Raw genomic sequence first — 26,658 nt, 5'->3', positions numbered from 1 at the left:
AAAAATAAAAAGCCACCATAAGCATCAAGGGTCTATACCGCCTAGCGGTCCGGAGAAATGAGGAAAAAAATCGTGATGTGCCTATCAGATCCATTCCGCCCGACGCGACGTAAGGTTAAAGGAGCAAATTTTAAAAACTATACATCGCTTTCCGGATCAAACAATAGAACGAGTACACCGCGATATTATTCAAACAATACTATCGATTGGATTCAGCCGAACAACGCTCTTCTCCGTCACGGATATGTGGAGGAGTGGAGTTGAATCACGAAGATTTATGCATTTTAAAGCTGGTACGCTTGCACGGAGGACAAAAATGGCACTTTTTATCCTCAATCACAAGTAGACGAATGCTATGCCGCTTTGCAAAGAATCGCGATCAAGGAATGTGGTTAAATACACCAACGGATGAAGTTCGCCGTGAAAAAATATTTTACTCAGCCGAGATTCGAACCCGGATCTCCCGATTGCCGGTCAGGTGTGTGACGTCAACATCATATCCGGTAAAACCCATCCCGAAGTTCACCCTGAGAAAATGGCTTGGTTGTGTAATTGGCTAACACACCTGGAACCGGCAATAGGGATATCCGGGTTCGAATTCCGGCTAAGTTAAATATTTTTTCACGGCGAACTTCATCCGATGGTGTATTTTTTAACTTTGCACCCACGCGCGTGACTGCGTACAAAGTCACTTGTTCCTGTAGTGTAAGGAATGTGGGGCTAAGAATGGAAGTAGATGGGCAAAAACAACAGCAGGTGGAGCATTTAGCAGTGATATCAGGAAGAAAATCGCTTCAGATAAGGAGGCAAAGAAGAGCCTATTTCGAGGCTCGTTACATAAGATTCTAAAGAAAAGACTAATGAAGAGTCTAATCTGGAGTGTAGGGCTTGCCGGTGCAGAAACGGGGACGCTAAAGAGAAGAGGACGAAAAAGAATGGAGGCGTTCGAGATGGGAGTGTGGAGAAGGAGGTGGAAAGTGAAGTGGTCGTCGAGGACGAGAAATGACAAATTGTTAAGACCTATTGGCACGATACATTCACACGTACGAGTTAATATCTGATTGCATGAACGATTTTTGTGGACCGGAACGGAACAAGTACGAATACATGAATCAAATTAGAAAATATTTTATTTTATGTTCACGCATTCGCACAAGCTGCGTGGATACACGGTGTATTTTGGCGTTCATTCTCGCGTTCACACATATAGATATTAACTTAGAAGATTTAATGTACCGTGTAAACAGGCCTTCACACATGGCAGGGTGCGAAAAGAAACTCCTGGATAAGATACGGAGGAGTCAGACAGTCTGGATGAAGCGAGAATAGAGTAGGGAGGGAATTTTTAAAACTGTTTCGCAGAGAATAATATTAGGTAAGAGGGGTGGAGGGAGGAAGAGAGTAGGATTTATAGATCAAAGAAAAAGGAGTAGATCTCACTGGGGATTGTACAGGAATTAAAATTTTGGAGCGGAGAAATTTGCAAACTTCTCCAAGTAAACCTACGTTAACCATAATTTTTATTCATTTATTTATTTCCAACTTCCCCCTAAACAGCACATAAAGGCCCAACGGGGGTCCGAACACTAAAGATGCACAACACAAATAACCATGCCGCATGAATAGGGTCAAGATACGCAGGCGGGACATGAACCCACGACCTTCGGCAGGCAGGCGAGGAGTTTACCCCACCTCCACCGAATTTAATAAATAAAGAAAAAAATGGGGTGGAGGAGATTCTGTTTGATTCGCTGAATGCTCCATATAAACCTATCTTAAACGGTAGCATGGCTTTTATAATAATAATAATCCTCACACTGCGAAAATGACATAACAAAATCGCCCAAGAGGAAGTCGCCAAGGGAATGAAAACTCACGAGTACGACACGAGCGGCGGCGGAAAGACAACTTGTTGAGGATGCTTTCCACACCTGTGGAGTAAAGCGGACCAAAATTCCTCGGCCGTTGATCCTTGCAAGTACAACAGGTGACTGAGATTCTACAAGTACAGAGAGTCCGCATACGACGGGTGTTCTTCATAAGCCCAGTCCGTTTCAATGTAAACACATGAAGATAAACTTCTACTTGAACTATGGCATCACCCAGTGGCGTAACTACGGGGGGGATGATAGATCTCTCCCCAAAGCCTCAGAAAAATAAAATAATTATTAAAAACTATTACCAGTTTTGACGTACAACAACTGCATCTGCTTTAAGTTAATTTTTTAGCGCCAAAATGATGTAAAATTTATTTCCAGGTATGTCATTTTTCAAACATTTTCCCGTACCCCCTTTGCATTAAGGGGAGGGGGTCGCCACCCTAGGCCATTCCATCCCCTCTAAAGCATATTCCTAGTTTCGCCAGTGGACTATTTCCAATATGATAGCATCACGAACAAAATATAGTTTCACAAAAACCCTAAATCTTTTGTTAACTGAAAAAATGGAATTGTTTTGTCGGAAGAAATGAATGTAGTAGTAACTTCACACGCTTTTGTTATAATTTTTTATAGTTATACCAATCATAATTGGTGGATTTGGAAACTGATTAGTGCCACTTATATTAGGAGCACCAGATATATAGCTTTCCCCCGATTAAATAATAAAAGATTTTGACTTTTACCTCCATACGCTCGTACGATACACTGGACGCTATTCGCTAATGGGTAAAAGGGCACCCTTGATTCAACGAATATGATTTTCCTTCCTATATTCCTCGCGCCTTTAGCCTTTCCACCAATAATACGGATGAAAAAGCTGTTTTTCCTTATAATTTCAGGTACTAATGTAAGGAGTAATTTTGAAAATTCAACGAAAAATGTAGAAAATACACATTTATCGTGAACGCAGGGCTTTTTTTCCGTGGGAAAACATTTTTCCGATGGAAAAGCACGTTTTTTATCGCGATTCTCGGTACGAAAAGTACAGGTCTGTGGAATATATTAACGGAAATCATATTCCTTGAATCAGGGGTGCCCATTAAGCAATTACTGCATAGCGTATAATACGTCGGCCGCGCATATTTTTTCCGAATTCCAGTCTACAAAATATGTAACTCTTTTTTGATAATTTATTTTATTTGTGATTTATATTTTTTGTGATTCTAGCACATTTGTGACACACTAGTTGACGTGAATGTCTGTATTCACCGCTGCATAAACATCTTAGTTTCCTTGGTGAATTCTCTGTTACAAATAACATTTATGCAAGATTTCATTGTGAGTTTTAAGTGACCCACACAGGGCAAGTCAAACATTTGCTAAGCTAATAGATTGTATGTAATAATTTGATAATTTATTTGGCATTTTTGTAATTAACATGGCTCTGTGATAATAATAAGAGGGATAAAATGGTAATTTCCCACGCCATATTTATTAAAACTTAACCGGTTTCGACGCTTGTCACGGCCTTTTAAAGATTTGAGAAAATTCTTCAAATTTACCTACCCTTCTCATCTATATATTCATTCACCAGGCTAACTCCTCCTTGATTACGCAATTCAAGAAAATGACGTGAGACACTTCGCTAACGGTCGAGTTTTAATAAAAATAGTGCGGAAAATTACTCCGCTATCTCTCTCATTATTGTAAGATAAATTTCTTCCACGTTAACTCCTCGCCCATTGTCCTTTGACCTGAATAATATATTATTTTTGTGCTGCCTTAAGTTTTTACGGACTATTTTATGATGACCACTTAAAACTCACCGTCCTTAAGCCATAACCCCTCCCCCGAAAATTTTCACTTAAAAGCTCCTTTGTAAAGAAAATTTCCAGCATATTAACTCCCACGATCTCTAACACCATCTTATCATGGAATCTAATAAGCTGTTACAGTGCCACATCTCGCTTTATTATGCCGATTTTCTGAAGACATATTAATGGTGGTTGACACCATTTGATAAATCTAAATTATATGCTTTTTTAATGATTAATTATAATCATTTTATTTTCTGGTCCCCCACAAAACGAGCCCTTCCGCATATTTCAAGGGTTCACTGCATCCTCCGGATCCCCCAAATCCGCGGGTACTCGGGTTGGAATAACAGCTTTTTTGACAATTCGTCCTGTTCAGAAAAGTTGTGGAATGACATTAGGGTATCGGATCCGAAGACTTAAAAATCGGATAATATTAGCCACTGCCGCTAGAGCCACAAATTAACAACAAATATGGTGAACATTTTATGATCTTTATTTTATGGTTTCATTTTTGGGGTTTTCTTCTCCCATTAAATCACTAAAAGACATTAAAAAATGACAATATTTCTTTAAAAAATTATCTCAGCTTGAATTTGGCTTTAAAGGGCAAAATAAGTATTTTGGACACATATCGTCACATTTTTTGGATGGTATAAGGGTAGTCAAAACTCGAAATTTGTTTTAAATTAGCATCGACGTCGACAAATAATAGATTTCATCAAATGTAACCGTAAATTTAGCTAGCATTATGCGGAAAATTAAGTTCATGGTTTGGAAATAATTAAAAATACCGAGGCAAAACTTCCAAACGGGTCGTAATTCCTACGCCAAATCCATGGGATAAATAAAAAAAAACATGCTATGAGTCGTTCTAGCTGTGACGCCATTAGTTTTATTAATCGAGACACCGTTGCTATCACTGATAGTGCGAGGAAAGAATTTCATTTTAAATCTCTCCGTTTTGCGGTCTATTTCCTTTGTTTTACTTTCGTGGTTACCAGGGGCTGTCTGGAGAGATTGGGGGATCATGATTTGTCCCTCCTTACCAAGGAATGCGGGTGTCCTACCCCGGAAAATTTTAGGAAATTGCACGCCCGGAAATGGATCTTGACGCTGTTCTGGCTCTTGAAAACTAGATCAAAGTAAATAAACAATAGCAATTTCGTAAAAAAAATATAGTATTGAAAGTGAGAATTTCACAGCTTGTAAAATGTAAAAATGTTTTATAGTTCTATTATTTAGTCAGTAATTTTTTCCATGAAACTGCACTGAAATATAAAAAAAAACTATAAAATAACCTTTTCGAATAACCCTTATAAAAAGCATCTTAAATTTATCCCTCTTTTATCTTAAGACAACTTTAGTTACTCATTTTCATACGATCTTTTTACGCTGGGTATGCTGTAAATAAAGCAACCGATGAGTACGCAGAATTTCACAATCGCAAAAAAACTTGGGTTCAAGTAATCTGAAAATGAGTGTTTTTTTCACATACGCTTTTCACGATAGACGCGAGCGTTGTGGGGGTCCCCTAAGCTCGGGGCCTTCGGCGATTGCCGACCAACCGACCCGTCCAGACCGTCCCTGAGGGTTACGTCTACCATAGTATGACTGTAAGGGGTCATCCATTTACTACGGGAGATGTTAAGGGGGGGAAGGGAAGGGGTCAAGCAGATTCTCACCCAATCTTTACGGTTAATTTGATAAAATCTACTATTTGTCGATTTCGATGCTAACTTAAAACAAATTTTCGAGATTTGACAACCCTCATACCATCCAAAATATGTGGCGATATGTGCCCACACTTCACATTTTGCCCTTAAAATCCAAATTCAAGCTGAGCATAATGTCTTTTTTAGAAATTTATTCATTTTCAGAATAAAGATATTAAAATTTTCTTTATATTAGTTGTTAATTTATGGCTCGAGCGGAAGTGTCTAATATTATCAGATTTTAAGGTTTTCGGATCTAAGGCCAAAACGTCATTCTGCATCTTTTCTGAACAGGGCGAATCGTGAAAAAAATTATTATTTAGCCTACCCAATTACCATCGTATTTGAGGGATCCGTGAGGTGTCCTACCAAGTATCACGTAATTTTTTCCCCGCAAGAAATAGTGTACAATCAGATTCCAGACTTCGATCTTATCAATCTGAAATACTAGTCTAAACTAATCTCCATTAAAAATAATTAAACAAATTGTTTTTTTTTATAAATTCAACGCAATGAAGCATCCAGTAATGTATTTACACTGGAAATACGCATTTTGAACAATCTCACGTGAGATTATAGAGGAAGGGGGTCGAGTCAAATCTCACGAAATCTCACTTAGGGAGGAAGAGGGGGTCCAAAAATCGCCTGAAACCTAATTAATTAATGGATGCGAAGGATATGCTTCACGTCGTCCGAGAAAAAATCTTACGACGTAAAATTAGGAAATAGTTCGATCTATGCTCCTTTAAAGATTCGCGATAGGGAAACAGTGGTTATTTTGTTTCCGATATGAAAAAAATTGGACCTGAGACCCTGATAACGATCACAGTTCTGCAAAGGGGAAAATTCAATGTCGAAAAAAAGACATTTTCAGGCCAACATAAGCGGGTGCCTCAGCTTGAATCTCATCCCGAATATTTTTTCCACAATTTTTTCTTTCCAAACGTTGCGCTCCAAAAATCTTCAAGCGGATTGCTGGTGTCGTTCCTGTACTTCCGGTCGGCGGCAGCAGCGCTCGAGGCGTACACAATAACGCCGACGACGACGCAGACCACACTAGCGCCACCTCTCAGGAAACGGGCGAAGCAGTACCTTCGACTGGTGGCTTACCGGGTTATAAGGTGAGTCGCGGGGAAGCATGGCAACATACTATTCAATTTCGACACATAAAATAAAAAATTCAAAATGTCTGTGCATTTTATGAACACACAATAAAATTCTTCCCCCACTACTTTTCATTTTCCACCCCACTTCCCTGAAATTTCGTAATTTTGTGTATAATTACTAAGCTATGCTATAATTAATAGTAGCGGGCGTAACTCGGTGGAAATCCATAATCGCAGGAATAGAAGGATCAACAACTTTGCTATTTCCACATGGTAATTTATTGAGACCGACCATGGTTTCGTTACAGTGTAACATTATCAAGGTGCCTTGATAATTGATACGCTGTTACACCTTGACACACGGTGATACACCTTGATAATGTTACGCTGCACAGTGGGCTAGAATCGAAAAAAGCTGGCCAAAACCTCAAAATCGATTTTTTTGAGCTAGGAAATTGAAACTTCGCATACACATTCTCAAATAAATTTTGCATAACTTCCCAGATTATTTTGGTCCTGTGTTTTCACTTTAACAATATATGTGAGGTCAAAGTTGAGCAAATTTAGCGAAAAACGACCACCCTCGATTTTTTCTGAAAATTGCCGACTTTATCCTCGTGCAGTGGTTTTATAAATAGTTTTATCGACAAAACTGTTATACCATCTTAATTGACACTACTTATTCTTTCATTTGAAGGGTTTTTAAAGATTTTGTTTCATCAATAACCATAGATACATAACAAAATCTCTTACCTATATATCAACGTCATTATTCTTATTAAACTGCGCTGCTGACAAAATGGTTATTTTTCAGAAATATTTTACCATACAAACATAACATAAACAAAAGCAGCACAATTTACACTTTTCCCAACTAACATACTGCAATTATCACTGTCAGCAATAAAAGGTTACTGTTTTTCATTCACTATCTGACGAGTTTTTATCACTTTCACTGTCTGAGCTAAAGCATTGTTTTCCTTTTTCAAAAACAGATCCATTACATTTTTCGGCAAGCTGTGTGTTTCCTCCAGTTTAATTGGGGTAATTCTTGTCATTATCAGTTATGACATTAGGAGTTGTCTTCGGAATAAATCCCTATTTGTGGCCACTCGTGCCATTTTTCTAGTCAACCGTTCACGGAACTTTCTCACGTCCTTATACCGTGCCTATATCGCTTCCCCTGTCAGTTGTCGCAATTAAGAATGGACTCTTTTGCAATGTCAGCTCCTTGAATGAAGACCTTATGTACGGTTGGTGGCATACCACAATTGTATTTAAAGCGTCAGTGTGAGAGAGAGAAAATTAAATTATTTGGAGAGGAAATCTAGAATAATTGTGATGACTTTTGAATACTCGTGCCAGTTTCATGCTTGGCCTAAGGAACAGCATTTTTTACCTAAACAAGAAGGCACAAAGGTGCTCACGAGCAATAATTCATGAGACATAGGCCCTCGTTCCCACGTGTGATTATATTGCGCATGTCCTAACTGCTGTCAAAACCGTGTTTGCAAATTTAAGTGCACTTTATATGCGACGCGAAACTTGGATCTGTGGAAATGTACGTTAAGATTCGAGTCGCAGTAAGATGCAGAACCATTTTTGGTAACTTCTTATATAACCTCTGCTACAATAATTTCACTCGGGTAAATGAAATCATATACTCGCGTCACTCTCTCATCGCTGGGGTTAATATTATATCCCTGGCATTTCAGATTTTCGAAGACCCTTGCACCGAAATTTTGTGAGCTGCATGGACACAATTACTTAGTGAGAGGGCCTCTTAATCTGACATAACATAATACTCGGGGTTGCATTTTATCCACTTGGCAAGAGTTCTTGCCTCCGAGGATGGTCACTGTATCTTCCTTTTGCATTCGTTTTCCTCCTACTCGTTCTCTTGATACAACCCTGAAAACATGAATTGACGTCCATCTGCACTGGCTAAACTAGAGCAACATGTAAATTGTGCTGCATAAGGAATAGTTATTAATTGCTTTAAATCAAGAATATAAATTAAATAACCTTACTGGATAAGAATAATGAACTCTTCAAGCACCAAGACAGTACTTGATTTGGCAAATTTCGGCAAAATCAAGTACTGCATTGAGCCATTTTCCATCACGTTTAAGGAATATATTATCTGTTATTGTTAAAAAGTTTATTAGTTAGTAAAGCACGCGATTTAAGTCCATTCCCCATGGAATGCACTCAAAGAAGGAAACCTTTCAGTGCACCTCTTGCAGTGCCCAGCGATTGCATAATGAGAGTCATTCGTAGCAATATTTATAAATTTTACTTTCTGGTGATTATTTTCTGTCACTAATATATCTGTTATCCACACATAAAAGTGAATGAGACCATATTGCATCCACCCGCTTGCCGCGTCGCCGTACTCTCCGCCGCCACCGGCCAGAACCGGAGTCGTCCGTGCGTTCGAAAAAACTATTTAAAATTCGGGGTTGCAAATTGGTGCAAGGTTTGACCTTAGATTCACAATATATAAGCTTCAAAGAACGACATGATATAAGTTACTTAGTGTAAGCCGGTGACAATGTCTACTTTTTTTCTACGTTTATGTGAAAAAATGGGTTGAAAACAGGCTCCGCCATTTTGTTATGTATCTATGGTTATTGATGAAACAAAATCTTTAAAAACCCTTCAAATGAAAGAATAAGTAGTGTCAATTAAGATGGTATAACAGTTTTGTCGATAAAACTATTTATAAAACCACTGCACGAGGATAAAGTCGGCAATTTTCAGAAAAAATCGAGGGTGGTCGTTTTTCGCTAAATTTGCTCAACTTTAACCTCACATATATTGTTAAAGTGAAAACACAGGACCAAAATAATCTGGGAAGTTATGCAAAATTTATTTGAGAATGTGTATGCGAAGTTTCAATTTCCTAGCTCAAAAAAATCGATTTTGAGGTTTTGGCCAGCTTTTTTCGATTCTAGCCCACTGTGCGCTGTAACGAAACCATGGTCGGTCTCAATAAATTACCATGTGGAAATAGCAAAATTGTTGATCCTTCTATTCCTGCGAAGTTATGCTATGCTATTATAAAAAAGCAATATGCGTAATAACTAGCAGAAAATTTTACAGTCGATGTTATACCTAGAAAGACGGCTATGGGTCATTTTGACCCATGACTTTTCTTTGAGGCCCGGTTGTCCCTCCTTTTCTTTCTGTACGCCTGGTGAATTTATTAACGAAATGTATTGGCATAAAACTTAGGAAATTTCTGCTCCTACTACTTCCAAACATAAAACGTACGTTTTCCACAGTAAACCCGACTATTCCATGGAAATACAGACAAGAATCGGTAGCTGTGAGTGGAATTTCAAGCATTCAAAGTTTCACGGAAGTTTTTGTTCAGAAATACAACACAAAAGGCAACAAATAAATTCAATTTTGGCACGCGAAATGCTAGCGTATTGGCATTAGACTAAGGAAAGTTCTGCTCCTAACTACTCGTAACACCAAAATGCACATTATCCGCAGTAAATCTAATATTGCCATCGAAATGCGGAAAAGACTCGGTAACTGGAGAGAAATTTTAAGCATTCAAAATTTCGCTGAAATTTTCGTTCAGAAGTACAACGCAAACTTAAAACAGTTAACATCATAACACCGTAAATATCTAATAATTAAAATAATAAGAAAGCAATAAAAACGAATTACAATCACGTTCAACATGAATTTCAATTTTCATTTTCCGTCCTATTAATACGAAATTTCGGTATAATTATACTAGTAATATGCTAATATTAAAACCAATTTTCGTAATGACACGATGACATTTTTACAACGAGTGCTATGTCCTAGTAGCAGGGGCGGATCTAGGATATCTTTCTGGGGGGGAGGGCACAAGCAAGGCCGTATCCAGGATTTTGTTCTGGGGGAGGTACAAGGATACCCCGTACTACAAAACGAAGGCAATAACGACGGGACCGTATTAAAAAATCTTGCATATTTTTTAAGGGTCTGGGGGGGGGAGGACGTGCCCCCGTGTCCTCCCCCCAAGATCCGACTCTGCCTAGTAGGACGGCTACGAGTCATTTCGACCTATAACGCCCCCATGACTTCTCATTGAGGCCCAGTTGTCCCTCGATTTCTTTCTGAACACGCGGAATACTTATTTACGGATCAAATAAGATGTCATAATACATAGCAGTGGCGTAACTGGGAATATGCTTTGGGAGGGATGAGGGGTTCTGGAGGGGGTGACCCTCTCCCCCAGTCAGGGAAATTTTTTGAAAAATCACAAGCTTGGAAATACATTTTACATAATTTTAGCACTTAAAATTTGGGTTTCATTAAAAAGTTAAGTTACGATTTATTACATGTCAAAACTAGACAATAGTTCTAAATATTTTTTTTAATTCTCTGAGGTTTTTGGGGGGGATCTACCGCCTTATCCCCCGGGGGGCCCCTCCCTCATAGTACGCCAGCATGGAATTGGGCCTCCTTTAAGGCCGTTTGACACGGTACACGGAATTCCGCAATCTGACGTACGTGCGAAGGCGCAATCACAATTGCGTCGTGTAAAGCGGTGAATTGCTAGAACACATGCGAGAATGCGTGGATGCGAGACGGCAAAATAGCCCCTGTTCTAATTTCGTTCATGCATTCGCGCAATTCCACGCCATTTTAGAAATTAATGCATCTCTAACCTGCGCAATTCCGTGCCCCGTGTAAAACGGCCTTTATGCAGTCCCCTTGCTTGCATTCTCGCAATTTGAACATGTTTTCATCGACAAAATGCGCAATGACGCGCCCCGCGTAAGCAGCCTGAATTAACCAGATTAACACAAAGGGGGGTCTGCGGGCAGCACATAAAAGGAGTCTCACACCCCAATAGGAGAAAAAGGGAGGAAGATAGACTCATAAGAATAGAAGGGTGCAAAAATTCGCAGGACCCATCATTGGCCAATATACATTGCGGAGTATACACCACTTGTAGGCCTAAAGACTGCGTATGGAAAGCCTGAATCACACGATCCTTTTTTCCTTGAGAGATAGCTCACAATCCGGCCATAATTGCCTTCAAATTACCCAAAGGCATGAAACAACAACACATCAAAGTAAAACCGGGGCTAATATTTAATGAGAACGACTCACCTCCGAAATTAGTTTTTAAAAATCAAAGGTATTCATGCAATACTTGCTCGAAGCCACTTATTAATTTTCCAATCAAAATTAGGAGTCTCCTATCGCCATTAATATTGTAACACTAATTCTGATCTTTCTGAATTCTGAACTAGAAATCTTAGCAACATCGTCCAACAGCCAATGAAACAACTACCTACACATAAATATTTAACGGTTTTAACTACGAAAGCCAGGGAACTTCCCAGGTTTATATTTTGTCAATTTCTCCACCGGTACCACTAGCTTTTTAGCTCTCCCAGCTTATGCATAGCTCAAAAATTGTTTCACTTATATCTCACATCATTGAAATGGCAATCTTTAAATTCCCTTCGATATAAACAGAGTCAAACGTCACACAACAAAGAGGAATATTTAAATCACCAAACGAGTTAAAGCTTCTCAGTGTGTGGTGTTTAATTAAGCGATAGCACTGTCAACTTCGATTTGGTCTCATTAAAACTAAAAATTTCAACTACATGCCCTTGAACGGGTCATTTTTTTCTTTCACAGCAACAAATCCAAAACGCCATTAAACTGTTCCCACAAGCAATTTATGAATACTCAGGTCGGTCAGTTTCCACGAAAAAGATTACACGGAAATGAAACTGAATCAACCGATTACGTTAAACTACAAATTACTCAATCGCGACAATGATGAATCAATAAAATGTGGACAGTAAAGGACTTAAAATAATTTTCACGAATGCACGAACACAATGACACAAATGTTACCCAAGGACTTACCTTCAGCATCGCTGGGAACGAAGAAGGGTTGTCAACACTTGCGTTACACTCCAATATATCCTTCCAAATCGGCTAATTTCACCAGAAACTAATCCAGTCGCCATATGATATTCAGAAAATCAATCCGTAGGCAAGAAGAACATTCCTCCACACCACACCGGCAGCCGAAATAAGGCGTAAAAAGTGAGGATTCAAAAGAATCCACAACGTCGACACAATCAATAACTTAGTGTGTTAGATTTTGATATTCTCATTTGAATAATGTCAATCACTGTAACAGCACACCAAACTTTTACACTCCACAAAACGAAAAATCTTCAGAGTGTACGCTCTTGGAGAGGTACGTATCTTCTGTCGCCACATTACAACGTGGAACTGTTTGTCATACTCTCTAGTTGGGCTAGGGCGTACTGCAAACAAAGCTTGATTGCAATCCAAAAACTAGTATATCCAGCACTATCACAATAAAAACAAGACTTCACAAAACGTCTCCTTTCACATGCCGCTGATTTCATCACCTCCGCTTCACTTGTTCAACTTGTGGAGATAGTGATGAGCGATATATCGCTAACTGTGATTGAATCACCGTTACTGAAAAGTAGCAGTCACTGTCGGTGATTCAATATTCGAAATCACCGTGATCGGTGATTCAATCACTGGATTCGGTGATGATAGCGCTGGCTACTAACAAGTGATATGCGATATATCGCCACCTGTGATTGAATAGAAGTAGCCGATCACTGCCGGTGACAAAATCACCGAATGCTCGAAATCACTGCCGGTGATTGAATCACCGAATGCTCGAAATCACTGCCGGTGACTAAATCACCAAATACTCGAAATCACTGCGACTGTGAATACGGTGAAGTTAGCTTCGGCAGCTACCATGATGCTACCAACAGTAAAATAACGACGTCTTATTCATATTTAATGATAAATAAGACATTCTGTGCGAAATATACAGCTGAAGCTTTGAATTATGATGGTTTGATTATAAATACGTACAAAAAATGATTTCCCCTTATCAATTCTTCTACCACATCAAATTTACTTTATTGTTGTAATATAAACTCGGAATCAGAACTATTCCCTCAAAAAAATATTATGTCTAATTTTACAACTTTCTATAAGTTTATTTGTTCCTATTGAGAAGAGCTCATTCCTTGGAATTGGACAAAGTAGCAGGAATAGCAGCGCCACAAATCACCGATGACTTTAAAGAGTGATTCACCTCGGTGATCGCAATCACAGTTAAGAATCACCGTTACTGATGAGTAGCAGTCACAGGTAACGAAGTGATCCGAAAATCACAGTTCCGCTCATCACTATGTGGAGATCTCCTTTCGATATGATCACACGATCGATTCGATCGATATATCGATCACGTCGGCGTTCGCCTCGCTGACTGTGTGGTTCACCGTATACGGTAATCAGGAATAGACTACACATCAGGGGCATAGGAGAGGGCTTGCATAGGCACCCGAAATGATAGTTTGTACAGCGACGATAATTTTTTGAAACGTTTACCCTTAAAAAAACGCAAGTTAAGCAATGGGGTTAAACTTAGGTAATCAAGTTCACCGGCACATTGTTAAATCAAATGGGTCCATCTTTCGCAAAATTCAGAATTGAAGAGAGGTATGCTTCAAATAATTTTCAACACGAAAAAAATTCGATTTGACCGCGAATCGAACCACTGACCATTAGATTTTCAAGCCACTACATTTCGACAGCACTGTACATAGGCAAATTTAGAGGGGGGCACGTAAAGCCGCTAAAAAAATAGACAAAATTTTTATACGGCTATTAATAAGATCGTTTAATTTTGTGTATTACGGAGCCTCAGTCATTTCATTTAATATTTATAACTTTCATATCAAAATAAAGCTAATATTTTCTACAGTAATTGTTGTATTTTTTTTAATCTCAAGTATGAAGGGACCTGTCAGACCCTTATCCCTTATCCCAGACCCTTGTCAGTCACCCCCCAGAATAAATCCTGGAGTTACCCCTGGTACTTTAGTATGACTACCGCCAATGTATTTATTATATGGAAGTTTTATCCTCTCTCCTTCCTACATTCAGCATTCATACTTAGCCATCACGTGTTCGCGCGCTTGAAAATTTCCACTTTTCATTTAATCGCGAAAAATAGAAATCGTGATTAAAAAATCTAAATGCGTGAAATACGTACACCAGGAGTAATAATCTTTTATATTTAGGCAATAAAAGAAAAATAGGAAACCACCCTATTATCTAGTTTTGATGTACAGTAACTGCATCTGCTTAAAGTTAAATTGTAAGCGACAAAATTATGTAAAAAATATTTCCAGGCATGTTATATTTCAAAAACTTTCCGGGAATTCCCGTTGTCTGGGGAGGGTGTCGCCCCACAGGTATATATCGATATATCGATCACGTCGGCGTCCCCCCCCCCCTCCCAAAGCATATTCCTAGTTACGCCACTGAATCTAAAAATTTTAAATATTGTAAAATATGGCACCGGAAGCACACATCGCCTGAGACTCCCTCTCATGCAAGCATTGGAATGGCCTGCTGCCTCAGTGGGGCCAACTGATGTTTCTCTTTCATGACGCAGGTTGACCCCGGCGTATCTCTTCGTCATCGGAGTGGTGGAGTTGACGATGAAGAGCTTTCGCTCTGAGTCGGTCTTCGAGCCACCCACGGACGATGACTTCAACTGCCCAGATTTTTGGTGGAGGAACCTGTTCTTCGTCAACACGCTTTACCCCGTCAAAGAAATGGTAAATCAAGGAGATAGTCTGCTCCGGACAAGATCTTCCCTAATCCTCAGGTTTAGGGGATGGGGTTGATTGAAGTAGGACGAGAGATTCCGACAAAATTATTATTTTTTTACTACCGATAAAAATATATTATTTAACATGAAAACAGCTTATTTAAAAATACAAAAAAGTAACTTATTAAAATATCAGAAATAATCATTTGAAGCATGTACAATCAAAGGGGAGGGTTTGGAAAAGGTATTGATATCCCTATCAAATTAATTTTTACTTGGGTCCGATGAAAATATCTTCAAAAGCAAGCATATAGTTTTAAAGATTAAAAAAATACCTGTGTAGATACTTTGCCAAGTAGTAGGGGGAAGCTACCGTCAGCATAGGCAGTGATGTGATGTAAGCAATTCGATAATTTTTCTTGCAATCGATTCATTATAAAACAAGCAATTATTGATACCGGAAAAAAAATATTTGCGGCAGCATTTATCGGTGGAATATTTTTTTCGATTAGTAAAGCTTAAATGTACAAAATTTCGCAATTATTGAACAAAGACGTTTTCATTTCTATTCCTTCATAAAAATTATGATACACTTAATCTTTTTCGTCATATGTTGTGTAAGTTGTGCTCCCCTTTAGTTTGTTTACATATTGCGAGCTTTGCCTGATGTTTAATTTTCATAAGATTGTTAAAGAGGCCATACATAAGCGAGCCAAGAAGGTAATTTCTCCACGAATTGACCTTCAGCCATGTAAGTTAAGTGAAGGGAGGGGAAATATTATATTAATTTTTGCTAAAAACATGCTATTATGTAGATGTAGATTTATGTGTGCACGGAGAACTGTGGGAGATGGTGGGGAAAGTATACCAGATAATTTCACACCGATTCATATCAATTGTCGGAGAGTTTAATTTGTGGTAATGCATTGCAATGAGGTATATACAAACTGCCGTAATAATTTTCCACACGTATTTTTTTTTAACTCAACCGGTTTTAACGTTCACACCATGGGCGCATCCAACGAGGGGCAGGAGGGGGCAGCTGCCCCCCTAGAAGCAAAAATCGCAAATGTTTTTAGGGAAAATATTATTTTTTTCCAGCAAATAATTTTAAAAACTAATAAAGAGCTGTTACAGATTCGTTAAAATGTTGAATTCATTCACTTCTTCCATGCTTAAATCTTACCTACAACTTGAACAACCATAGCTAACCCCCCCCCCCCTTAGTTTTGATCCTGGGTACACCCTTGGTTCACACGTCATTTTTACACGAGATTGTTTTTCAAAATTGCGTGTAAACGTAGAAACCGATTGAGTTGATGAATAAGTGTGGAAAATTACTACGGCTGATTGTATTTTAATAAGACAATTTCTCATATTTAGTCACTCTCGGTGGATCCGTCCCTACTTGTAGTGCGTGAAAAACGATCGTTCAGTTCTCGTTCAAATACAAATGAATGAATCAATCAAATACAATTATCGCGTGCTTTTTATTTTCAGTGCATGATATGGAGTTGGTATCTTGCGGATGATACCCAGTTCTTCATCATCGGCCTTTTCATCGTGATGCTGGGATCAAGGTAATATTCTTATTACAAATTTACTCTAGAATTTTGTATACGAAAAAAAAAAGAAATGCTCGGGGTTACACTTTCATGTGTGCTATCTACATCGCCCGATAAAAAATTTTTAAATATGAAAGTGATGAATAATGTTTTGAACATACCATCGCTGCAAGTATATATTAAAATTTAGTATTTTTATTTATTTCCTGTTCTCGGCGAGAAAAAGGTTTGTGGCTATTACGATTCTGTTTGCAAAATGGGAAAATACTATACTGCGATCAAAGAAGTCCAATGAAGCAATAAATAAAAAAATTGGCGTTTTTTTTAAAGAATTAAATAGAATTTAAAGCATTTTCTATACATCAATCACGTCTCAGCTGCAAGCATATTGTGTGTCCTACATTCGTAGGATGTCTTCCTTCGAAATTCTTTCGCATATTGATGTAAATTGTCTGATCAAAGAGGCTTAGCAGTGATGCCGGCAGAAATAGAAATAAAATACTTGCTTCTTTCGATTACTGAAGGAAGGTAGCAAGTTTTTTAAGAAAGCAAACTTGCTAGCCTTAGCGGATGCTGATCTGCGCTTCTATCCCTGGATATGGGATACTTCCTTATTAAACCACATAATTCCACATGTTAAGTCCTAAGTGTCGAAGCACTTCCATCGCTATACAGGTCAAATAATTTAGTAATTTTTAGCGAAGGCCAAGGTATCATTTCATCCTAAACGCAATCACTGCTGTTCCCACTCCTCTAAAGTTCGAAATAATATCAAATAAAAGTATGCTGCCGATTTAGGTAGGTTTCCATGGAGAACTATGGAAGCGTTCTGGCGGCCTCTCTTCCCACAAGAGGGCCTACTAGTGGCGTAGCCAGGAATTTCGTTCGGGGATGTGGGTCCAAAACCAGGGGCGAAAGCTTTTTTAAAAACAGGGTACTAAGTAATGGGTTTTAAACTAATTTTAACACTTTTCATAATCGAAAAAACTTCATTTATTAGAAAATATTTTGGAAATTCGTGTTTTTTTTATATTTTGTTTTCTTTTATGAAGGAAAATAATTGTGTTTTTATATTTCGGGGGGGGGGGGGGGGTTCAGACCACGGACCCCTCCCTGGCTACGCCACTGAGGCCTATTCTCTTTCATTCTAGCTAAAAATTCCCATTCTCTTCCTTCCTCTCCCTTGTTTACACAACATTCTACCCTCTAAAAATATTTTCAACATCCCCTCCCGGCTCAGTACATACCTTCTGTCTCCTCCGTATCTCATCTAAAGCTACCTTTCCTCACCCACCATGTCCAGCACTTCGTCGTTCATCCCCCTCTCCGCCCACTTCACATTCTACATTCTTCGCCACAACCACATCTCAAACGCATCCAGTCTCTTCTCTTCCTCCTTCCTTAGTGTCCACGTTTCCGCACCGTAAAGCGCTACACTCCAGATCAAACTCTTCACTAACCTTTTCTTTAAACTATTGCATAAGGATCCTCTCATAATCTCCGTCCTATTCATGAACGCCTCCTTTACTTACGCGTTTCTCTTTCTGATATCCTTACTATTGTGTCCGTTTTCCTATAATGTGCTGCCCAAATAGTTGAATTGCTCTACCTGCTCAAGTTTCTCCCCACCTACTTTTACCTCGAGTCTCACGTCCTTAGCTCGCGATACTTTACAAATACACATAACCTTTGTCTTTTTGCGATTGATAATGAAATAATGAGCCTTTTAAATTTTTTCCGCGTTTTATTTTTGTTCTTCCAAGTCATTTTAAATGGGCTGCATTCGTCGGCGGGACTGTTCTTCTCACATCCTGGTTAACGACGGCCTTCATCGTCCTCGACTACGATTACATGCCAAGGTAAGTTAATGCATGCATCACATCCTTCACTTGTCGCATTGAACGATTTTAGTCATAGCGTATCCTTTACGCCGAGCCAAACTCATTGTCGGCCAACAATATCTCGATATGCTTTACGCTCAAATCATTCCTCTAATAAACTATTTAAAAATCCGAATCTTCAAGCGTGATGGAGAGAATTTTTTTCCATATTGAAATAAATACATGTTGCCTTACGATAGCTCCTTGGCACAAACGCTCAACAATTACCCACCGAATCAAATCCGCTCATCTAGGAGCCCAACAATACGAATGTGCTCAGCTGGCAGTGTCCGGAGCATAAACGCTCACCTCCGAATCTCCAAACTTCGGATTTAAGTTTATGCTGCGACTCCTATCAGGTTGCAGAAAGATGTAATCCGCGAATTGAAGAAAATGCAAAGGAAGGCTACGCGGTACGTCAAAAACTGTTACGAGCGTACAGGCAGCGTTACCCAGATATTGAGCGAATTAGGCTGGGAGCCGCTGGAGACTCTGAGGCTGCGCGCTAGACTTAGATTGCTTGAACAATTGAGAATGGATATATTTAAGAGCGACACGGAGAACATAATATTAGAGCCCCACTATATTTCCAGGTCCGAGAGAAGCGATGAATTTAGAGAGATATTTTTCCGAACGGATAGATATGGCAATTCGTTTTTTCCCCCGAACCATAAAGGACTTCAAAAATGCTAGTCGTAATTTCCTTAGAGCACTTCCTCTTTATGTAAGAACGGCTGGTGTCCTAACATCCCCTGCCTTAAGCTTTTTAAGCGGCTTGCGGAGTGTTATGTAGATGTAGATAGATGAACCCGCGACCTTCGGTGTAGTATGCGAGGTCTTTACCCCGCCGCCACCAGAACTACAGCTCGCGATGGGCATACTGACCAATTCAACCCCCAGAGCAATGAACAAAAGCAAAGTCGGTCAATAGGGTAGTTTCCTTCATCAAAGAAAACAAAAGGCATTGATGGCGATTCGTTACCCACCATTAGTGTATTCATAATACACAAATTATTTGGTTTTTGAAATACCGGTTTAGACGAATGGCAAGGGTCAAATTTTAACCTCATTTGAAAAAGGCCAGATTGGCGCCCATGCGATTCCACTCCACGTGACGTCACAGGGACCTAGTTTCTACACGAGAGGATAGGAGTTATGCATCGTCAGAGGCTACCAATGCATGCATGAGGCACAGAGCTCAGGGAAACATGTCTTAATAATCACCTATTAAAACTGGCTAAGGTCGGAAAGTTTTCTTCGCTTGATAAGGTATTAATAAACCTTTTTTAAGCCATGCGCTACCAGACAGGAAGGTACTCAGCTACCTGTTAGCATCCTGCGTCCTATCAGCGCTCAGAGCCTCGATCAAGGTCACCTACCAGGCGGGAGGGGGAACCAGAAATACGTCACACGGAGAGATTTCCTTACCCGTCGCGTTTTCGCGCGCTTGAAATTTTTCACTTTTCTTTGATCGCGAAAAATAGATATCGTCATTTAAAAATCTAAAAGCGTGAAATACGTACTCCAGGAGTGATAATCTTTCGATTTAGGCAATAAAAAAATAATAGGAAACCACCCTATTGTCTTCCTCTCACTTGAAGCTTTCTTGAACGGACTTCATTTCAAAAGAAGGAATACCAAGCATTGGGCACGCGAGATTTATCACGCCAAAAGACTCAACTCTTCCTGGTTCTCATATTCCTTCGGAATCTGCCGAGTAGAAGGGACGATTGTGATTGGGTTACGTAACAAATGCGGCACACGTGCTTTTCTTTTTTGGCGGACTGAAGAAATTGCACGGCGGGCAGCGAGTATAATGATAGCCCGGCATATATTTTCTCGCCCGTGATGCTGATGGTCATCAAAGTGAGAGGTAATCCCGTAGACCCACAATCCACGGCGAATCGCTTTTTGCCTAAGGGGCATGCGTTATTAGTCCGATAGTATCCACTGGGCCTCTTCCGGAACAATTGAACGGCCAGCCATCCGTATAACTAGAGTCAGACGTGACGGTCACTTTCACAAAGGCGAACGTCATGAAAAAAATGATTTCTTTATATTTCTCACATGGGCGTTCCCAGGATCAAAACTAGGGGGGGGACAAGCCATGGTTGTTCAAGTTTAGGTAAGATTTAAGCATGGAAAAGGTGAATGAAATCAACATTTTCAGGAAGCTGTAACAGCTCTTTATTAGTTTTTAAAATTATTTGCTTGAAAAAATATTACAGTAGATTCCGTTTAATGGGTCCACCGGGTACTTGGGGCAGCCGCTTATTTGGGGCAGATCTAGAAGAACAGAACTCAATAGAGGAGTATCCTAGAGTATTCTCCGCTTAATTGGGACAGCATGCCGCTTTATTGGGCCATGAGTCAGCGACATAGACTCCATACTCGCGACGAAATTAAAATTTTTTGTTTTCAGAATACTATTTTTTTATTTTCCTCCTTTGTTTTACTCTTATTTTTCACAAATGTTCTTATTCTTGCCCAATTTTGAAAGCTCTTGTTGTTATACTATCCGCAAGAGTATAGAACTTTTCTTTAATTGGACTTAGTAAAAGACAGTCATTTAGGGTGGCCCGAGGCTGTGAAAAATAATTTTAACTAAATTGTTATTATTCTTAAAAATGACAATAAATTAACTAAACTCGCTGATTTATTAATCAAATTAATAGTTTAATAAAATTATGTTGCATTATAAACATTCTTTAATCTTCTTTCTATCACTTCAACGTTTGTTTATGCCCATATACAGGATAGTTCGCCAAATTGGGGCAAAGCGCACAAGTCCCGATATGTCCCAATTAACCGGAATCTACTGTGTTTTCCTTGAAGACATTTGCGATTTTTGCTTCTAGGGGGGGGGGGCAGCTGCCCCTCCTCCTCTGAAATTTAGATGATAACTAATTATAATATGAATCCTACCTGTGGGATATTCCCAGGGGTGGGCTCAGCATCAAACTCAGGGGGGTTATGACCTGGGTCCGGGGAGTATGGAATACTTCCCAGTATAGAGGGGCGTTCTCGGGGGGGAGGAGGGGGAGAACAATTTTTGTAATACCTTACTTCATGTAATTTTGGGCCTAAAATTTCATTTTTATTCTTAAAAAAAAATGAAATTGAACAATTTTAGACATCTATGGATGCAAAAACTATGACACTGACAAAAATTAAATATTTTTGATAAAATTGGGGGGTTCCCAGGATGCAACCACCCTATCCCAATACCATCAGTGGGGTAGCCAGGAATTTTGTTCGGGGGAGTCCAAAACGAGGGGGAAAATTTTTGAAAAACAGGGTACTAAGCAGAGGGTTTTAAGCAAATTTTAACACTTTTCATAACCCAAAAAAACTTCATTTGTTGAAGAATTCTTTTGTAATTCATGATTTTTCAGTATTTTGTTTTCTTTTCTGAAGGAAAGTCATTGGGTTTTTTATTTCGGGGGTGGTACCCAATGGTACCCAGTGCACTGGGTACCATTTTTTTATTTTTCGTAGTGTGCCCATGTTTATTGTGTCTCCCTTTACATTTGAATCATATCCTAATAACTTAAGATTTTTCTCTGTGAATTTTCTAAATAGGATATCAGAACCACTGGCACTCTTTGATGAACTCTACGATAAACCCTGGACAAGAATAGGGCCACACATAATCGGTTTATTTGCTGGTTGGTTCCTCTACACTACAGACTGCAAGTTAAACCTTAGAAGGGTATGTACCTTTCCAGCTAGGTTACTCTAGAATTCGCTTACTAACCTAACCCCTACCAAATTGTAACTCCACAAACCTGCTCTTGGTTGATCTGAGTGGGATTTGGATATGTATGGAACAGTTATATTATTTTCCGTATCAGTAAAATTATTAAAAATTATTAGTAATATTGTTATTATTATAATCAGAGATATTTTTATGTAACCTGCAATAAATCACTATTTACCATGCTTGTATTACCTATTTTGGAATATAGCATCATTTTGTTGTCACCATTTCATGAGTGTCATATAAATTGGCTTGAAAAAGTTCAAAGATGTTTTATTATGCTATGCATGAGCAAAGGTGGTGCTGACACCAATAATATCTCTTACCCTGATGAATACATGGACTTAGGAATTTCAACTCTATCTTTACGGTGCATCATGGCAGATTTGATGTTCTTACACAAGTTATTAAATTATAAGTATATATTTCTCGTTCCGAACTTTTGGAATCAATATGAATCCCTACAAATACCATCTCATGCTACCAGAAGCAAGTCTTTATTCCATAGAGAATTTTATACATGCAATTATATGTACCACAGCCCTATTGCAAGGATTCTGAGGGAAGGAAATGAACCTCCTTCTGAAATAAATATTTTTCCCATGAAGGCTACGGCGTTTAAGCAATGCTAGAGGAACATTCTTAATCAAATATGAAATGTTTTCATTTTAATTTTTGTCATGTTCATTATTGTCGTTTTGATGCATAGATATTTTATTTTAATCTTTATTTTTAACTTGGTACTCTTGATGTTGTATACGTATAATTTCTTAATAATTAAGGGTTAGTTGCCCGTGTATGTGCAATACATGTATAAATAAATGAACTCACTGTACACTTCCATGAATAATTTCCTTCAAGAATTTCTTTCCAAATCATTTGGAAACTCATCTGGATATACATACCTAGTTTCCATTGGCAAATGTTAGACAGGGAAGTTACATGCATGTGCTGCAACCATAACATAGTATTGTCATCATTTCAACCAACATTTTCTCTTCCTGCAGCACTATTTACTGCTTGGCTGGCTGTTTTCAGCATCCCTATGCAGTGTGGTAGTCTACGGTCTGTACTGCCAAATTTCTGACGCCATGGTATCGGCATCTTACGCAGCACTTTCACACACAGCATGGGCTGTTGCACTCTTGTGGTTGGTGACGGCTTGTGCAGCTGGAAAAGGAGGTAAGAAAACACTCTATTCCTTTATTTTTGGAAGCAAAAGAACCGACAAATTTGTGATTGTGTTTACAGCACTTGTTAAAATAAAGACTTTTGGGCAATGTCGCTGGGTCAATTTTTGGGTGGCCCCAACATTTCCCGACCAATATGTACTAGTCGCTTCCTCAATGAATTCTGTCCCTGGCATCAGTCGGGAAACGTTGGGGCCACCCTAAAATTGATGTGGCGACATATACCAAAAGTTATTATTTAACATAAAGGGTACCCGTGAAAGTTTTAACGAAGATTTACACCTCTTGTTTCATAAAACTAAAGAAAAAATCTATTTTCATGTGATAAGTACTTCAGGATTGCTGGTGAGTTAGTTGATGATCACCAATCTGAGCTGAATAAGTATGACTAAAATTTGATTAGGCTATCAGTCCTTGAGGACAACAGTATAATCAGCTGTTGAAATGTCACCATGGAGAAAAGTCTAACTCAGTTAAAATGTGCCAATGAAAATATGCAGTGTGTTGTCCGTACAAAAATCTGGATGCTGGATTTTTAACCCCTCACATTGGTTGCCCACGGTGTTTCATTCGTGTGTAATTTTTCTTATGATGGCATAATACAGGGGTGCAGCTAGGAATTAAGTCTTGGGGGGGGGGGGGGAGATATAGGCACAACTAATACAGGGGGATGTGGGAGTTATGGAATACCTGCCAGGGTAAGCGGGAGGTGTGGGGACCCTCCCACAGAAAAATTTTTAAGATAAATGGTTCAAAATGGTGAGTTTTATGGCTTTCCGAGGGATACTTTTTTAATCCTTACACTATTCTAGAAGTAATATTAATCCAATTAAGTAAAACAGATTACATTTAAAAATTTCTCTGAGCTCTGGAGGGGTTTTTTATCCCCCAAAACCCCTCCCTCACTGTGCCACTGGCGTAATACACATGTGATTTTCAGTAGCTACACATTATTTAGCTCTTGCCCAGTGAGAAATGGGTGGTGGAATCCACGTGGAACCCACGTGGAGAATTAACGTGGATACCACGTGTTTTTGGCCGTGGAATCAACGTGGAACCCACGTGGAAATTTGGTGGAAAAATTAAAACAGCAGTTGGTGCTGTCCTAAAACCATTAAAACCTCAACCACTCTATATCTAAACATTCTATATATGTGTCTACGATTTTTCATGTGCTCTCATGGCTGCCTTTCCACGAATTATATAAAAATAGAATGTGCGATACATTTTCACATAACTAGCGTGGTTTCAGGATGATAAATGACGCAATGTCACCAGAGAGTTAAGTTCCACAAATTAGAAATTCTGTTTAACATTTTATGATAATCACCACAAATCCACTTGAAATCAACGTGGATTCCACGTGGGTCCAACCACTCAATATCCACCACCACCAAATATCCACCACTCAACGTGGATTCCACGTGGGTTCCACGTGGATTCCACCACCCATTTCTCACTGGGTGAAAGCCTCACATAGTCCTTTGTTAGTAATCGGCACAAGATTAGCAATAAACAGCACTGTAATGGAAGCGGGCATAACTGGGCCACATATGTGGCACACGTATGTGGCCTGTATACCGTAGGGTGGCGCACCGGCCCGCCAGCTGCCTGAGTCGGTCTGCAAGCACCAGAGGTAGGAAAGGACCGACCAAAAACACTATGGGACCAATTCAGGTACCCAGTGCAAGAGCCCGTCAGCTACCTGAGTCGGTGTGCGAGCCGTGAGCGCTGGAGGGAGGAAAGAACCAACCATCAAACTCTATGGGACTGACTCAGGAAGCCGGCGGGCCAATCGCGCCATCCATCGGCATATAGACTATAACTGTGTAACATTTTTCTGTCAGCATCACACATAGCTGTGCAGAAAATTTTGCATGGCATTTGTCTTTTTTGACGTTTTAAGAATATTTGACATGTTTGCGTTACTTTAATGGGTACCTCGACTAGTGTCCTGCTTTCTTACCTCCTTCGCAGGAGACGGGGGGGAAAGGGGTACATTTTGTTCCACAATAAATTAATTATAAATGTGTTCCCTAGTGACAAAAAGTTTGCTAAAAAATAAAAAAAGTCCAAATTTATTGTTCATAAAAAATTTTTTGCAAAATGTTCAAAACTTAAGGAAATTTAGAACTTTTGAGAACTTAAGGAAAAAAAAACTTATGGGCCACCAGAGTGGCCCAAAAATCTGAGGGACAAAAATACCAGGGTAACTCCACCCAAAAAAAGAGCTCGATATGGAGAGGTTTAAAATATTCTCAATCTACTCATTGAAGGAAAACTTTTTCCAATCGTAGGCACCAGCAAGAAAGAGTTAAATTTTAGTTTCCTTAACCTTTTCTGTTTGAACGACCACGGCTTGCCCCCCTCTAGCTTTGATCCTAGGTACACCCTCGCCCCTATCCCCTCCCCTTCTCCCTATATCCTGGATCTCCTACTGATGAATACGTGCCATCATTTTTCTGAGCACTTAATCATCAAATTTTCCAATGAAATTTGTTATCAGCAAATGTGCTGGAGCCTAATTCCATCTGGCATCATTGACCCACCATGTTCTATGATCTTATATATTTATCTAATCCAGTGGTGCCGACTCCGTGGGGTCTGGGGGGCCTGAGCCGCCTCAAAACTTCGTTATGGGTGTGAGCAAAAAATATGTCATGCTTGCCGATTTTCCCCGGAGTGTCCAGATATCGAGATTCGAGTTATCAGGGTTCTAATGTTGATCATATGACTCTTCTAAAATGCTTAAAAAAACTTAAAACTCGCTACTTATAAAAAACTTAAAACTCGCTACTTATAAAAAACTTAAAACTCGCTACTTATAAAATTTCCCAGGGCAAGATCCCCAGTTTGGGCCCCCCCAATATTTTTTGAATGCCGGCAATTCTAATCTAATCCATTCTTTTCCTTCACTTTTAAGGTTGGATCAACTCATTTCTTTCCTGCAAGATATGGGCACCTTTCAGCCGCCTTACATACTGCGCATATTTGTTGCATCCAGTAGTTATACGAGCCACAGTGGCTCACACGGACTCTCCTCTACATATTTCAAGGGATACTTTTGTAAGTATAAACGGTAAAAAAAAAAT

At 39.2% G+C, this 26,658-nt stretch overlaps 1 protein-coding gene across 1 annotated transcript in view; it reads left to right on the top strand.

Moving 5' to 3' along the window:
• LOC124168693 (O-acyltransferase like protein-like) overlaps window positions 1–26,658 on the top strand; it is a 60,665-nt gene that overhangs the window by 30,152 nt on the left and 3,855 nt on the right. Inside the window, exons 7-13 of the mRNA XM_046546960.1 lie at window positions 6,378–6,530; window positions 15,013–15,178; window positions 16,672–16,751; window positions 18,500–18,595; window positions 22,199–22,328; window positions 23,384–23,558; window positions 26,490–26,632. Coding sequence (XP_046402916.1) covers window positions 6,378–6,530; window positions 15,013–15,178; window positions 16,672–16,751; window positions 18,500–18,595; window positions 22,199–22,328; window positions 23,384–23,558; window positions 26,490–26,632 — 943 coding nt within the window. The remainder of the gene's footprint in view (window positions 1–6,377; window positions 6,531–15,012; window positions 15,179–16,671; window positions 16,752–18,499; window positions 18,596–22,198; window positions 22,329–23,383; window positions 23,559–26,489; window positions 26,633–26,658) is intronic.

The sequence above is a fragment of the Ischnura elegans genome, chromosome 12 (genome assembly GCF_921293095.1).
Source record: "Ischnura elegans chromosome 12, ioIscEleg1.1, whole genome shotgun sequence".
NCBI lineage: Eukaryota > Metazoa > Arthropoda > Insecta > Odonata > Coenagrionidae > Ischnura > Ischnura elegans.
This window is presented reverse-complemented; position numbering and strand designations above follow the sequence as displayed.